Source organism: Glycine max, chromosome 14 (assembly GCF_000004515.6).
Source record: "Glycine max cultivar Williams 82 chromosome 14, Glycine_max_v4.0, whole genome shotgun sequence".
Lineage (NCBI taxonomy): Eukaryota > Viridiplantae > Streptophyta > Magnoliopsida > Fabales > Fabaceae > Glycine > Glycine max.
The window spans coordinates 5357783-5373805 of NC_038250.2; the positions used below are offsets into that span (position 1 = coordinate 5357783).

Genomic DNA, 16023 nt, shown 5'->3' on the forward strand with positions numbered 1-16023 from the left:
TATGTTTTGAAGATCTCATCTTCTTTCTTAATCCAAGTGATAATCTTGTGGTTAGAACCTAAGAGGTACCAAAGTCAGTCAAAATACAAAATGTAACTGGATCCACAAGACTGCTATTAAAAAGTAAAAACTTGTATGCAGATAATAAATGCAGAGGCAAGTTCAGATTATAAAAGCATCACTATTAGTTATATTTTTGCAGAAAGATGATAGCTTTATGAGTACTGAAATTGTGAGATCACATGCCACCTGCGAGAATAGCCAACCTTTCCACCATGTTTATAGCCAAAGGGTATTTTTGAAGAGAGAGAGAGAGAGAGAGGATAGTGTAAAAGCATTAGAAGTGTAAATAGCAATTTCCTTTTCTTAGGGCCCTTGATTTTAGCCCAAAGAAGTTGAATGTTCTGGCCCACCAACTCGCCAATCTTCTTTCACTGTTGATTTTGGAGTTAAGCTGAGGTGATGCATTAACAGCGATATGGCAATAGATTTCAGGTTGCTTCCTGCACTTCCAAGTTATTTCCTGTAACCTTTCTGAATTTTTTTTTTTTTACCTTCTTTATTGATCATTTCAAAAGCTTAAAAAAGGATACATTCTGGAATGTAATTTTACATTTCGGATTAATCATTTCAAAAGCCAAAAAGGGATGCAAGAAACAACTTGGAGGTGCAAGAAGCAACAACCAAGATTCCAATAGTATAAATTATACTATTGGACCAGAAAATATAAAACTTACCAATGATTAATCAACTATTATTATTCTCCCACTTCGTCATTGCTTACAACATTATTCCTTATGGAAAGTATATTTAGGAAATCACCAAAAGTGGAACACTCATGGTCATTCTCATCATGAAAGCCATGCAAGTTTTAGGTATGCGGTAACTTGCTTTAGGAATAAAATCGTATCTAATGTTTTTGCCTTCTCGAAGTTTTAGATATCTGGTCAATATCATTCGTGTGCACTTCCACACAAATTAGATCATACGGATGCTGTTGCTTCATTAAAAAATATATATCTTTATCGCTGGTTCTCAAACAGTACCTGACTCTTGTTAATTTCCTGCTTTAAATTATACCTTGTTACCCCTTTTCTCCATTTTAGCCACTGGATTTTGAGACATTCTTTGTAATTATAATGTTTGACTTATGGCAAATATACAAAGTTTTCTCTTTCAAGAATTGGTTATACAAAAATCTTTCATGTAGATTTTGACTATATAATTTGATCTTTACCTAATCGGTTTCAATACTTGTTTATATTAGAAAGAATTAAAATGCTACCCGCGGTTTTATTGTAATGTCGCTATGCTATGGTATACATAATTAATTTATAGACTTTGACACACACGTATATATAACACACGACAGTTTCACCGTCAATGAATTGTGGATCACAACTTCAAGTTAAATAACTGAAAAATTATCAACGTTTAGGTCGTCAAAATTAAATATTGCCATCCCCTTCCTATCCTTTTCTTGAGAGAAAAAAAAAAAACCTTACTCAATCCCAGAGTCTCTGCTTTTTAGTCTCTTTTGAAACAATTTGTCCATCCGTTTGGCGGTTTCAAGTTGTAATTATATGATCCTGGATATTTAGAAACAGGTTGGACCCATATATCTTAAATATTTTATCATTTATGATTGAACCATCTCTTGTCTTGTTTCTAATAAAGAAAAAAAAAATAGAACATTTTGTATAAAGAAATAATAATAATCACAATGAGTAAGTATCACTGTATCAGTACAAAACTAGCTTGTTGGACTTGCAGAATATAGTTGAAACTTGCAGGATCATTCACGATATTATTTTTTTTACTTGATGGACCCATTACCATGCATAAGCTTTTATTTTTATTTAACAAATTGGTGTGGCTTCACCTTTTAATATTAATATTTATGTATGGTTGGTTTGTGATTTGAATTTACTTATATAATCATATTTGTTTTCATTGATAAGAAGAGGAAAAATTGACGATGAATGTTTTCGTAGCCCAAAAATAATAGCCAAGTTCGGGCCCACCACTTCACTTAATTATTTTAAATTTGCAAAATGGATCTCAAACCTGAGGCCTTTTCTTTGGGCCAATATCTTTGTCCCAATTATCTTAGCTGAATGTCCTGGCCCACCAAGTGTTTCCAGTGTTTATTTTGTAGTGATGCTGAGGTCATAGCATTGGCAGCACATTAGTAATAGAGTCTATGTTTAAATATGTTTTTTTATGATGCCAGCAAATTAATATTTTTATGATGGAAGTTAACGGCAGGGATTAAAAGTAAAAAGTTTAAAAGTTACAGAAATGATTTCAAAAAGAAAAATTTACAAGAACGAAAATAAAAATATTAAATTACAGGAAAAAAATATTTAAACTTAAATTTTTAATCGTGGGAGGAAGCGTTGGAGCTGAAAAAACTTGCCAATGATTAAGAAACAACAAGGTGGTCTGATAGAGTTGTCTTTGACATGAACTACCCGAATCTGATGCTCCCAAGTAAGAAGTAAAATCAAACTTCGTCAAACGCTTTCTTGTTTATTAATTTTTTGTAGTGTAATATTGTTTATTAAATTTGGATTTGGATGAATGGTTTTTCAACCATTATTCCCCCACTTCAGCGTTATTGCTTACAACATTATTCCTTATGGATAGTGTATTTAGGCAATCATCAAAAGTGGAACATCCACGGTCAATCTCATCATCAAAGTCGTGGAAACTTTAAAAATGTAGCAACATACTTCTGGAATAAAAACAAATAGTCTATTTGAAGCTTTGAACATTTTTTTAAAAAAAAGCTTATAATAAAATAAAACAAATGAATTAAATTAACTTGCATACTTGAATCTTTTAAAAACCTTTTTCAATTAACTTTTTATTCATGTAACTAAGTTTTATCTGAGGCTTAGGAGACCTGATCCATGAACATTTAAGTGAGAAAAAGTGTAATTTGTGGTCTTAAATTTGTCCTTGGGATTCTTAATTACTCGCGCTTCCCTTATTTTGTAATGGTAGCCTAAGCCTTTAAATCCCCATTAATTGTCATTATGGGTATTTGTAACAGTAATTCATGAGCGATTATTATAGCTTCAGAGGATGTTATGGGCTGATGGCAGACCACTGGTGAGCTACAACTTCTTTATGAATTAATACTCATAAACTTGATAAAGCTTAATATATTTATTATTTTGTCTTAAAAGAAGTTTTAACTGTAGAGTTTTATAATTAAAAAAAATCATAACTTAAAAAGTTAATCTAAACTGAGTCTTAATAGTTATGTCTTCTCTCTTCTTTTGTTATTTTTTTCAGCGACTCTTTACATCAATGTTAGAGAAGCGTGTGTACTTCTCCTTGAATTAGAACATACGGATGCTTCTTCTTTTATGTTTTTTCTTTTCTTTTCTTTTCCCCTTTCTCAAACGGTACCTAACTCGTGTGAATTTCCTTCATAAAATTAAACATGGTCACCCCTTTTCTCCATTTTGGCTAGTTTGATTGGGACACTCTTCGTATTTGATTCTGTGCCAAGGTTTGGATAGGATAATATTATTGAAGCTAATATTCTTATCCAATTCTATGTATGCCAAAGTGCCCAACGAGGAATAGGAATGTGGTTTATTCATGTTCTTAGCTTACCTTAAGCTTTTTGTTTCATTTCAACCTTATCCTCACAATGGTTCGTTCACACAAAATCATCACTATAGGTGATATGAAACTAAAATTACTTCGTTAAACCACCGAAAACTAAGAGATAAATGTTAATATTGTTAAATAAAGTTCAATTCAAGACATGAAAAATGACAATATTCTCATAGAAAAAAGAGTAAAATATAAGTTTTGATCTGAAGTGGATGAGATAGTTGACTTGACCGAAGTACAATGAACTTGTCTAATTTGTCTGATCTCTTCAATCAGAGCTGATATATTCTTGTACAATTGTAGAGCTCAAGTGAACAGGGTGAAACAACTACAAAGATATTTTTTGATGCTCAAGTCACTAAAAATCTCAAACAAAGATCAAAGATAATAAATGCCTACTTGTAACATTGTCATTAGTAGAATTTGTAAGAGCAAATGTGGGCTGGATTTCTATATTTAAGGCCCATATATCATATATGGTCGGTAAAGAGAAATTACACACTATTTAGGATATTATTCGACTAAAGTCAACATTTCAAAGAATGCAGCTTCAATATCCAAATTAGCTCCTGAGCCTCATCCGTAATTAATCGAGATTTTAGGGGGAAAAATCATCGTTCATCATTCAAATTAAGTTGCAGCTCTGAGAGTAGCTCCATTTTCGTTTAAACAGAATTCCCACAAAACAATATCATACTATTATTCAGGAAGATCAAAGTCACGTTCTCTAAAATGTGCCTTGTCATGTCTAGAAAGTGGAGTGGACCAATGGGATAAATTATAAACTGCATGTCCAAAAGTTTGATTGGTTGAATTGTTGAACCTCGAAAGTGGGGATTGACTAATGAAATTCATGGCTTTAGAAATATCTATGATGAGAATTGAGGACATTTTAGGTGGCAATCTACTTATCAAATCATGTCTGATTTTGTTATCTGCTCACCCCTCATGGTGCCTCAAGCGTTCTTTTGCCCCATATCTAATATAACATAAATTTCAAAGCTAGTGGTTGAGTCTCACAGGCACCATTTGAGGATGTCATGCCATGCGTGATGCATCCCTTGTTGCTGTATCAACAAAGCTTGAGAAACAAAACCTAATTTCCAAACTAGGTAAGCTAATAGCGCTTAAGAAAACATTAGTTGTTAACTCGTTATATATTTATTTAAGGTCAAATTCAAGTTTTCTACTAGAAATAATAATAAAAGAAAAAGATTACACAGTATCAATGTAAAATTTTTTATATAATTATTCAATCATAATTTACTATATATAATAAATTTATTTATTTTTAAAATAATTTAAACAAAAAATTATAATTAAATTATAATATAAAAATATTTTTCATTATCCGTGCGCATTAAACTCTAATAATAATAAACAAATATATCAAAACAGAAAACGTATTCCTAGATGTAACTAGTCCATGACCAAAAGCACATTAAATCCGAGCAAATCTAGTCCAGCTAAGTGATGGTGACACTAAAAAAAGGAGATGAATGCTACGTGTCTACCTTTGGTTAACTTCGAGAATGGATCCCACATGTTTATTTATTATTAGTGCTACAAAACAGGAACCGAATCCAATATAAATATTATATTCGTTTATTTATTTATTTTTCTTTTAATTCTTTTAACAAAATTACGTGGTATTTTGTTTTAGGATTTATTCATAAGTAACAGTTTGACGTTTTTTTGAAACGTGCCTGAGCAAACTACAAAGTTAACATTCAACCAATTTCTGAGTAGAAATAATATAATAAGGTTCCATAAATTTGTTTTTCAATTGACATTAATTTCAATATTATTTCCTTCCCTTATTAGTTTGTTTGCTTGCTTGACTCGTGATCGTGTACAAAAAAAAAAACCTTGTAGGCATTAATTATTGAGTTGTAACATTTATCCATCCACGACAGCTTCGTCTTCAATAATACAACGCCTTTTATTGAAAAAAATGAATTATTATTATTTGAATATATATATATATATATATATATATATATATATGTGTGTGTGTGTGTGTGTGTGAATAGAAACGATAGATTCAAATTAAGTCTCCCGGAAGTTTGAAAAAAGAAAGTATTACAAGCCAAGTTCAGTTAATGCTTATTATTATTAATTGATGCTATTGTCAAATAGTACGCCCATGAATTTCATCTCTATGGAAAGTTTAATAAATGTTCATTTTTATCACTTCCTCCTTCTTATTATAATTATCATATAAAAAAAATTTATAATAATATTACCTCTATTTTTATGTATAAGAAACAAGAATTTGATCCATCAAGAACAAAAGTGATTAAATTAATTAACTTTAATTAATACTTTTTTCATCAAAAAAATAAGTGTTGTATTTGAAAAAAAAAATGTTTCGAAAGTACAATCATAAAAACTAAATTGCAACTTAATTATATTCGCAATGATGTTATAATCTCTATTGTGATTAGATCACTCTAGATTATTTGAATTTCTTACATAAATTGAATAAAATATGAAGAACTTATCCGAAATAAGGTACCTATTAAAACATTGTCCTATGCCTGACAAAGATGATAATCTAAGATGGTTAAACACATTTGTTTTAACATCTTTTCTTCATGGTCAAAATTTTCACCTTCGAAAATGATGCATATTGTTTCCCTTGTTATCTTTTCAACAAAAGATCAAATAAGTTTGATAGACATGATAACTTGCGTATATCAGTAAAAATGAGTAAATGGAACAGTGTGTATTGCATGAAATAGTGTGTCCAAATGCAGATTGACTGAGTAGAGTAGTATGAGTAAGTTAGTTAGAGAGAAAAAATTTTATGATTTATGATCAAGCAAAATACATTCATTGCGAATCAATTACATTTTCGATCTAATAAAGCAACAAAGCCGACCATAAGTTTGGTTTATGGTTAAACCAGTTGGACTAGCTTGAGTCTAATGACTATGATCTTCTGCATTTCATTATTGATGCTCATTAATAATCAAATTTGAAGAATGAAACTCCTCTCACATAAATTTCACCCTCTCCAAGATTTTACCCATAACAATAAGCGAAATAGATTTATCCCCACCCTTTCCTTATTACCCCAAACAAAGGTAAAGGTACTCATAAGTTTAATTTGCTTCAAGATAGAAGAGCTATATGCCAATAATGGCTAGAGTAACTGAAAGGGTATGTAAAAATGAAAATTGACATGGTTGAATTCACATGTTGGTCTTCTTTTCACGAAAAAAACTGTTTTCTGTTCATGTTTTATACTCTGCCTTTTATAGTTATTACAAAAGAGATAAGAAACAAAAAATTTGGAATAAAATAAATAGAAAGAGATAAAGAATAAACAATAAAAATAGAATAAATCTATACAACTTGAAATTGACCTGGGTGAATCAACATATTGACCTTTTCTTTTTACGAGAAACTTAATTTTTTTATTTGTATTATTTGATTTCTTATAATAAAATAAAATGTAAGAAAAAAGAACATAAATTTATAGCATAGAGAGATAAAAGGATATTATTAAACTACGCTAGCAGTAGTATAAGAGTAAAATGCCTTTTTAATATACCAAACAACGTTATTTTTCCTATTTAATTAAAAGTAACTGAAGTATTGAGAATTTTTTATTTCAAGTCTTGCCAAAAAAAATACGCAAATTCAACTCATCTTTATGTTACATGTAATTATACTTTTACAAGTATCAATAGACGTATTTTATAATCATGGACGACAAACCGTAATAGAATAGCATTCCGGCAAAACCCCACAGTAAAAACGTACATTCCCTCTCAGAGAGTGTTTTTTTTTTTTTATCATTAAATGCACTCACTCAGAGAATGTGTTTGAAAAGGAAAATGAAAATAACATAACAGAAAATTTTGTATTTTTTTTAATGAAACTTGCACTTTTTAAACTATATTTTAATTTAAAATGCTTTTATTTTTATATTCTAAATCAAACACACCATTATTAATGCAAACCAAACAACAAAATTGGCGCGTTTATAGATCCAAGCTGGGTTTCAATTTCAATTATATATCTAATTACAACAAAAACAACGGTGTTTCAGGAGGCTGATTTACCTCTTGGTTGACACACTAATTGTTTTCACTACTCTTAAAATTTCCCATAATTTGTTGATAATTTTTCTGACAATTACAAATTTCACACACCCCCGTTGATTAAAATACCTATCTACGAGTACTATTTTAATTACAATCACAAGAAATCAGTAAAGCACCACGCAACACCCTGCATTTTCTTCCCCTTTCTTTTGTCAAAAACAAAATTCCACAACATCGGGTGTCCACGCACAGTTCCCATTTTAGGTTCTCCTCAAATCAACCACCACCACGCTCACATTGTCGGAACTCTGCCTAACCAACGCCAATTTGGTCAGCAGAATGGAGGCGTTGGAGCAAGCCTTGTCGGAGCAGTCCACCGCCATCTCCCTCCTCGGAGACGAGGGCGGCGATGGCGGCTTCTGCGCGTTCAGACACATCCGCACCACTTTGCATGCGATGTCGTTTTGCACTGTGTCCCATAGCCCATCACTCCCTAATATCAAACACTCATCCTCCTCACTACGCTCAGTTACCGTTACCTCCGGTTCCGAAATTACATACGGCTTCAGATAATTGTCCCCTGCACAACACAAAACACAAAACACGACAACGTTAATAATTCAGAATGATAGAGATACAAGGTTGGTCTAAATTGTAAAGAAAGAAAAGAAGGAAAAAGGGAAGGACATAGGTTATGGGTTGGAATCCCATCCCAACAAACAACCAACATTCGCCAATAAAATAAAATAAATAAGAACCCTCCAATCTGCTATAATGCGCCGCGCGTGTATTTATTGATTACTCACCTATGGCTCTGGACATAGCCAACACCCCAAGCACTCTAGGTCCGTCCCAATATATCACGCGCCCTCCCGCTACTTGGATCCGAAGCAACTCGTCGGGTCGGTCCGGCTGCTCAAAATAAAAACCGAACCCAAATCCAAACCAAAAAGGTTAGTCATTAGTGCACATGCCCAACACACACACACACACACACAAACGAACCAACTTTTTATCCTCCACTATACAACAGTGGAGCCACGACAATCAACCCAAATGACTCGCGCGTGTGGGGAACGTGCCAACCATATCAATTCAGATCCCAAACCAATAAACGCATGATAAAGAAAACTCTTCATTATTAGTATTGGTTGGTTATTTACCTTGTGATCGTCGGAGAGTGGGACGGCTACGTTGTTGCGGCAAAGCACGGCGCGTGAGTCGCCGCAGTTTGCCACGATGATTTTCTCCGGCGTGACGACGGCCACAACTGCGGTGGAGCCCACAGCGTCGCAGTGCGGGGTCTGAAGCTCGCACCTGCAACTTGGAGTCTCGTTGTTCTGACTCCACCTTAAAACCTCTTCGTCCATGCGCGCGAAACACTTTTTCATCGTTGATTCCCATTCCAAATTCTCCTTCGCTTGGTGAACCTCTTCCTTCACTATCTCGTGTAACCTCTCCTTGCACATCGTCGCAACCTATATATATATATAAAAACACGTTAACTAATTAGCAAACCAGATCCGAGAAAATAAAATTAAAAAAACGGACTAGAATTTTAAAATTTATAATTTAGCATTTACATGTGAGCAACCGTGGCCGTCGAAAACAGCGAAGAAATGAAACCCTAATTTTTTATCATGAGATAAAGTTTCTTGGCAAAACGATGGACGGACCGAAACGGCGTCTTCCATGTCCCTCCTCCTTCCACAAACGGACGTTACCCCATACCTCGGATACTCCTCGACAACTGTTGGACTTGTGGAGTCCAACGTTGGACTCTTCGAAGAATAATTCGGAACAACCTCAACTACCTTCGATTTGGAACTATGAACCGCGTTATCGCACTCCCTTGCCGGAGAAGCGCGCCTATCCAGCCTCTGGCGCTTCCGGCTGTTCTCCAGCGGCGGGACTGACACGTCAGCAGCTATGTATTTCAAGGGCAAAAGGTCCAAACTCCGGCGTGCGGAAGGGCGTGAGGTGGGTTCGATGGGAGAAGAAGTCTCGGCGGCTTCTCCAACAACTCCACAGCAAATCCCAGCCATTCCAAAACGAAAACCAGAAATAAAAAAAGAAAAAACTTTTATTTGTATAAATACTGAACTCTCTTTGAGGTTAGCGAAAAGGGAGAAAAAAAATGAAAAGCAAGTGGGGAACGAACGAACGAACGAACGGTTATGAGTCTTATATGGGAAATGAAACGCAGGATCGACTGAAATGGCGTTGGGAGAGAAGCTTTTGAAGAGGGGAAACGGGGCAGGCACCTGGGGGCCACACACCCTGCCCGTCACCGTCACGGGCATCACCCGACACATACAGTTGGAATGACGTCGAACCATTTAATACCCAGATGCAATCCCAGCCCTTCATCGTACCTCTCCAAACCTCTTATTCCGACACGTGGTGCTGTCTTTTATGATCCAACACGTGGACCAATCGGAAGGATCCACGGTAGGTCGAAACTTGTTCCTTTTCTGACACGCATGTGGTCCTTTACCAACACTCTCTCTCTCACCCGCTCAATATTATTCCTTCTTAATTTCTCTCCTTCGCATTTTTTATTTTTTCTCTTTTCACTCTGACACCGACCGGAGGATGCTACCACGTGGCGACATCGTAGAATACGAAATTCTTGTTTGATTCTGATCTCGCATCGTTGACGCCTCACAAGTCGCATCAAAACATCATTCTCGTTTTTATTTGATTATACCCGCGAAAAATTTACTGCAATAGTAAAAGGAATATTTATATTTCATTACATCATTTTATTTTTTTATTAGTTTTTAAATTTTTATTATTTTTTCTAATATTATTCATTATTCTCATATTTTTAATTTTTTAAAAAAACTTTTGATTTTTTTTATAGTTAAAATAGGTAGAACACATAGTACCTCTCTCCACTAATTAAGTTTAAAAAATTAAGCCAAAAGGCAATACGTGGATTTTCTTTTCAAATGATTTTTGTTTGAAATGATTTTTATACTATGAAACAGGTCTAAGTCTAACACTCTAACGTATTTATTGATTTTATCAGGGATATGAAACAGGTCTAAGTCTAACTCTTAAAAAAAAATAGTGTGTCTCATATCTCTATTATATTACTTTTATAATTTATTCAATTTTCTTCTCAACTTTCTTTTTTATTTATTTCACACGACCAAATTTAATCTTAAAAAGTTAGTCACTCCGTTTCTTTTTAATTGTTGGAGTTTCGGAAAAGTTTTATTTTTATTTTTACAAAATAAGATTAAATTACAAATAAAAAGGAATGGAGGTAGGAGTAGATTGAAGAGAAGAAATGGAAAAAGGTGGTAAATGTGTGTGAAGTTTGAAGATTGTCCATTGAAGACGTGTAGGATGGCATGTGAAAGGTGCACCAATATCTCAGGTTCCCAAAATTGCTTACTGGACGCGTGGCCACTACCTACGTGGACCCACGACACGTTCCCCTTTCCACCACTTTTATTTCATGCTAATTACTCCCTTTCTGCCATTTCATTTCATATCTCTCTTTTAAATAATGCACACACGCAATTCATTACGATTAATACTTTTAAAACATTCTTCAAACACCTTTTATTTGTTTTTAGAATAAATACTATTATTATTATTTTGAGATATTAAATATTTTTATTTTTATTTAATATTTTATTCAAGTATTAAAAATATTTATAAAAAAAGTAATATTATTCATTAGTTATACTATTTTCACAATAAAATAATTTTATTTCACTAAAATATTTTTATCAACTGCATTAAACAGTTATAACTATATATTTATTAATGTAATTACTTCGTAAGGATATTACTAAAAAGAGTAATTACTAATATTTCTATTTTATGTTTAAAGTGACAAATAATTTTAAACAGAAAAAATATTTAAAAAGTGACTAACAAAATGAGACAAAGAAAGTAGTATATTAAAGTGTTATTTAAAATATTGGAAAAAAGTTCAAAAAAATATTATTGATATATATCATGTTATAATTTTTAAAGAATGTTTACTGTGATTTTTAATTTTAACTTTTGCGACAAATCTAACTTAATTGATTAAATAACCTAGATGAATTAGTATAAATTTTGTGGTACTTAGAATTTGATTATTATTGATATAAAAAATTCAATTGCTTTAAAATTTACTCTAATATTAAAATATTTTTATTTTAATACCAATTCTTTTAAAAAAATACCAATCTTGTTTTTTATATATATTTTTATTAGTCATGTCATCGTTTTATAAAGAATAAAATAAATAGAAATAAAAATTAAAACCAAATAACTTTATATTATAAAGAGATGTTTGTTTCACGATATGACGTTGTATCCTCAAGAATCGCATTTCTAAAAATATTATAACTAAACCTTACATTAACTTTTGACATTTTTAGGAATACATTTTAAATTTTAAAATTAATAAATTGAAGTACAAATGGAAATTGTATGGGTTGGAAAATAATATTCTCACTCCTTCATATGTGAATAAAAAGTAAAAAGTGTGTTAATATAAAAATGTAAGTTTTTTTAAATAAAATATACTCAAAGATATTTTTTTATTGCCTGTTAATATATTAAATATATGAGTAAATAATTCTATAATGTAAGAAGATTTCGTAAAATAATGGTCCAATAAAATTAAGTTATTGAAGTCAAAATTTTATTATCAATACTTTAACCAATATTCTAAAATTAGTATTAATATAAAGAGTGCTTAACTTAATTAATTGAATAATATGTCTAAATTATTATAAACACGTTAACACAGTCTTCCATTTTTATGTGGAAGAAAATCACCGTTAATAACACCTTTGCTTTTAAAATTTGCAAATTAATGTCAGTTTCTGCCGTCCACTTGCAAATTAATGTCTATATATATATATATATATATATATATACTGGGATATAAAATATATTTTAAAATATGTTATATAATATTTTTCCAAAAAACATGTTCAGGCAGGTGAAGTTATTTTTCACTCAAATATGTTTTTAGTTTGTATAAATTTATGGTTTGCATTTAGTTTCTAGTCTTTCAAAAAATTAATACTAGTTTAGTTTTCATAAATCACACTGGTAAATTGTTATTATTCTTGATATTGGATAAATGGTCTCTAGGATTTGAGACACTTAGCTAGAAATATTTGCGTGTTTATGTAATTTAGTTGTTTTTGGGTTAAATATTGAGTTGTATTTGTCCTCAACCCGTATCATATTGAAGCTGAACATTCTTAAGAGGATTCTCTATATCCTAATCCATTTGTTATTCCAAGATCTTGAGATCAATGTCCTAGGCAATTACAATAGGTCCAGGGGGTGTGGGCATAGGACTATATATCTCGAGTGATAAACTCTTCAATGGTCAATCAATTATGGAGCCAATGATCGACTAATGACCTAAAGACTCATTAGCACACGACTAGGTGGATACATATCCCTACAATCTCAAGTGTAGAAGCACGGAGAGACTAAGAAATTATGATTTGTTAACATACAATTGCTCCATAACTAGCCTGTGTAGAAGTCACATGACCAAAGGATACAATTATGAAAACTAAAATCAATAGAAAAAAATAACCATAAAATCTAAAAAAATTGGCCAAATTTATGAGTATTAATATTCTCTTTTACCGTTGTATTAAATGTAAGTAGGTGAATTTTAACCAAAGTCAATCATAAAGAAAATGAGTTAAATTAAAAGGGTTCCATTCTTTTGATAGAATTTGAGAAGTTAGTATCTGGACATGTTCCTTGCAAAGTGAACAAATGTGTAAAGTCAAAGTTAATTAAGATTATAAGATGCTTTAATTGAAATAGATTTAATTGCATATTTTGACTTTTTATTTTCACAATTTCACATATTTTGTCAGTAGATTTTTTTCTCTTTTTTTTTTAATTTTACAAATTGTTATTCATTGGCCATTCATTATTTTTAATTGACTTTGACATGACAATATTAATTATTGTAACATTGACATTCTGGTTCAGTTAAATAAAAAATACACAAAAATTGAGAGAAAAGATAAAAGTATAATTTTGAATAAAACATTTATAAAAAGGATAAAAATGTTGGACGTGGGATTAAACCCTTAACTCCTTCCTTCTCCAATAGTGTCAATGTCAAAGACAGTTGATTTGTTCGTTTTAAAATATCATTACTGTATTTGTTAATTGCACTTTTTGTTTCTAAAAAATATTATCATTGTGCAAGTTTTTTTTATTTAATATTAGAAATTATTATTTTAGTTTTAAAAAATAATATAAATATTATAATATTAAAAGAAATAATATAATATAAGTGATGTGATAAAAAAATAATAGAGACGAAAAAGAAAATGAGGTGAAAAATTTAAGATGGAAAATTTATCCATTAAATGTTTTTATTTTAACTATACAAATTTATTTATTGATATTTAAGATTATAAATTATTTATATTATTTAATAATTAAAATTGAAATTAAAAAGTACAATAATGATATTTAAAAATTATTTTTTATTTAAAAATCAACAATTTAAATGTTTTAGTGACTTTTGAAGTTAAATCATTTTTCTAAAAGCTTAACTCTACCTTTTGTTTTTACCACCTTAAGTTCAAATTTTCATGTACTTTAACCCTTATTTTTTAAAACATTTATTTAGTATTTTTTTATCTGTATAGAATAATTTAAAACGATAATAATGATCTCAATTTTTGTACTCTAGTGTCATTGGTATTCTTTTATGACATTGGCAATGTTATTCTTTAATGCCATAAAGTTTAGTATCGTGTTGTTTATGGCAAATTAAAACACTGGGAGGCACTTGGCTCTGCAATTTCCAACGAAGCTCAATGTATCCCCACCATGTTGCCACGGGAAGCCCAACATACACGCGTAACAGTGGACAAATGTCACGGCTAAAACGCCGTGTTATACGGTGGGATAATAATACAATAACACCAACAATCCAACATTATACGGAAATTTTAATAAATTATTCCTTTTAATTTTTTTTCCTTATCAATAAAAAAATGTCTATCTTTTGAATAAGAATGTTTTTCTCTGGTTATTTAGTTTCTTTTATTGATGTGTTGCTTAATTTTAAAAGTAGGAAATATGACAGAAAAAAAAAGGAGACACCAGATTTGATTCCAGTATTTTTCACAGTGATTTTCCTTCAACATAATTATTTATTCTATATTTAACGTAGCAATCAATATTCAAATTCAAATTCTGAACGACTTCATATAATAATAAAATTAGAGAATTGAATTTGAGTGTCATTAAACTTGATTTTATATAATAAATGTTTGAGTATAATAAATAAAATTAATTCTGTGTCAGAATCTCAAATTGATTAAATGCGATAGAAAAGTAGCTTTGAGTTGAAATTTGAAACTTGAAAATCTACACAACATTTTATAAAAATCACAAGCAGAAGCAGTGTTTTTAACTAACAACTTTTCAGAGAGAGTTTGTATAAATATTAAGTATATAATTAAATTTTAATTTATAAGAGAAACTTAACCATTTTATTTTTATATTTCTTTTCCAATAAAAAATATAGATAATTGTTCATAGATTGAAGAATAGAGTGCAACCATTACACCTGTTACTAATTAACTGCACATAGTGGCCTTATGGTTATTTGCTGACATATTGGAGGTTTTGGCAAAAGAAGAAAAGTAATGCTATATCTTACAAAAAAAATCTTAGAAGAAAGCTCACGAATTCTAAATCAACCCATAAACATATGCATCACCATTCATAGGAGGGAAAAATAAGCATTATTATCCCCAATAAAACAACACCAATTAACATTTCGTGTGTATTGCTAGAAATTTGTTTCGCGCGTTTAAGCAATTTTCAAAGAGAAATCATGAAAAAGTTAACGAGATCTCAGCTTGTAAAGCCAACTTTACAAATCAACAAGATTTTGCCGGTCCACGTGTCAGCCTATCACCAAATTGGTTGCTCACCTGAGTCCTGACCTCATTCTACCTCTTAGCTATTTTTTTTATCAATTAATATATTTTTTAATTTCATAAAAAAATATCAACAAGTTAGAAATGCTTCTATTGTGTGGTTTATAATAAATATACTATAGGTAAGATTTTTTAAAACACTATAGGGTTTTCTTCCCTTTTCTTCACTTCTATTGTTATGATTTCTTTTATTATTGACTATTAATATTCTTGATCTTTAATCTTTACCTGCTGTAAATGCTTTTTGACTACTTTTGATGCCTTTCGTTCTTTGTGACCATACATTATATTTTCTTGATGATGGAAACTGTTTTTATTTAACTACATGTAACATTATTTCTTGGTGCTGCTTTAGATGTTAGTTTGCCGAAGTTTAA

General features: G+C 30.9%; 1 protein-coding gene across 1 annotated transcript; it reads right to left on the reverse strand.

The window, feature by feature from the left end:
- Positions 1-7628: 7628 nt before the first annotated feature.
- LOC100781388 (protein phosphatase 2C 37) lies at positions 7629-10219 on the reverse strand. The gene is made up of 4 exons (XM_003544144.4): positions 9272-10219; positions 8852-9166; positions 8495-8600; positions 7629-8268 (listed from the first exon to the last, which is right to left on the reverse strand). Exons 1-4 carry the CDS (start codon positions 10025-10027, stop codon positions 7949-7951), a joined length of 1497 nt encoding a protein of 498 aa, XP_003544192.4. The 5' UTR covers positions 10028-10219; the 3' UTR covers positions 7629-7948.
- Between the last annotated feature and the right edge of the window lie 5804 nt (positions 10220-16023).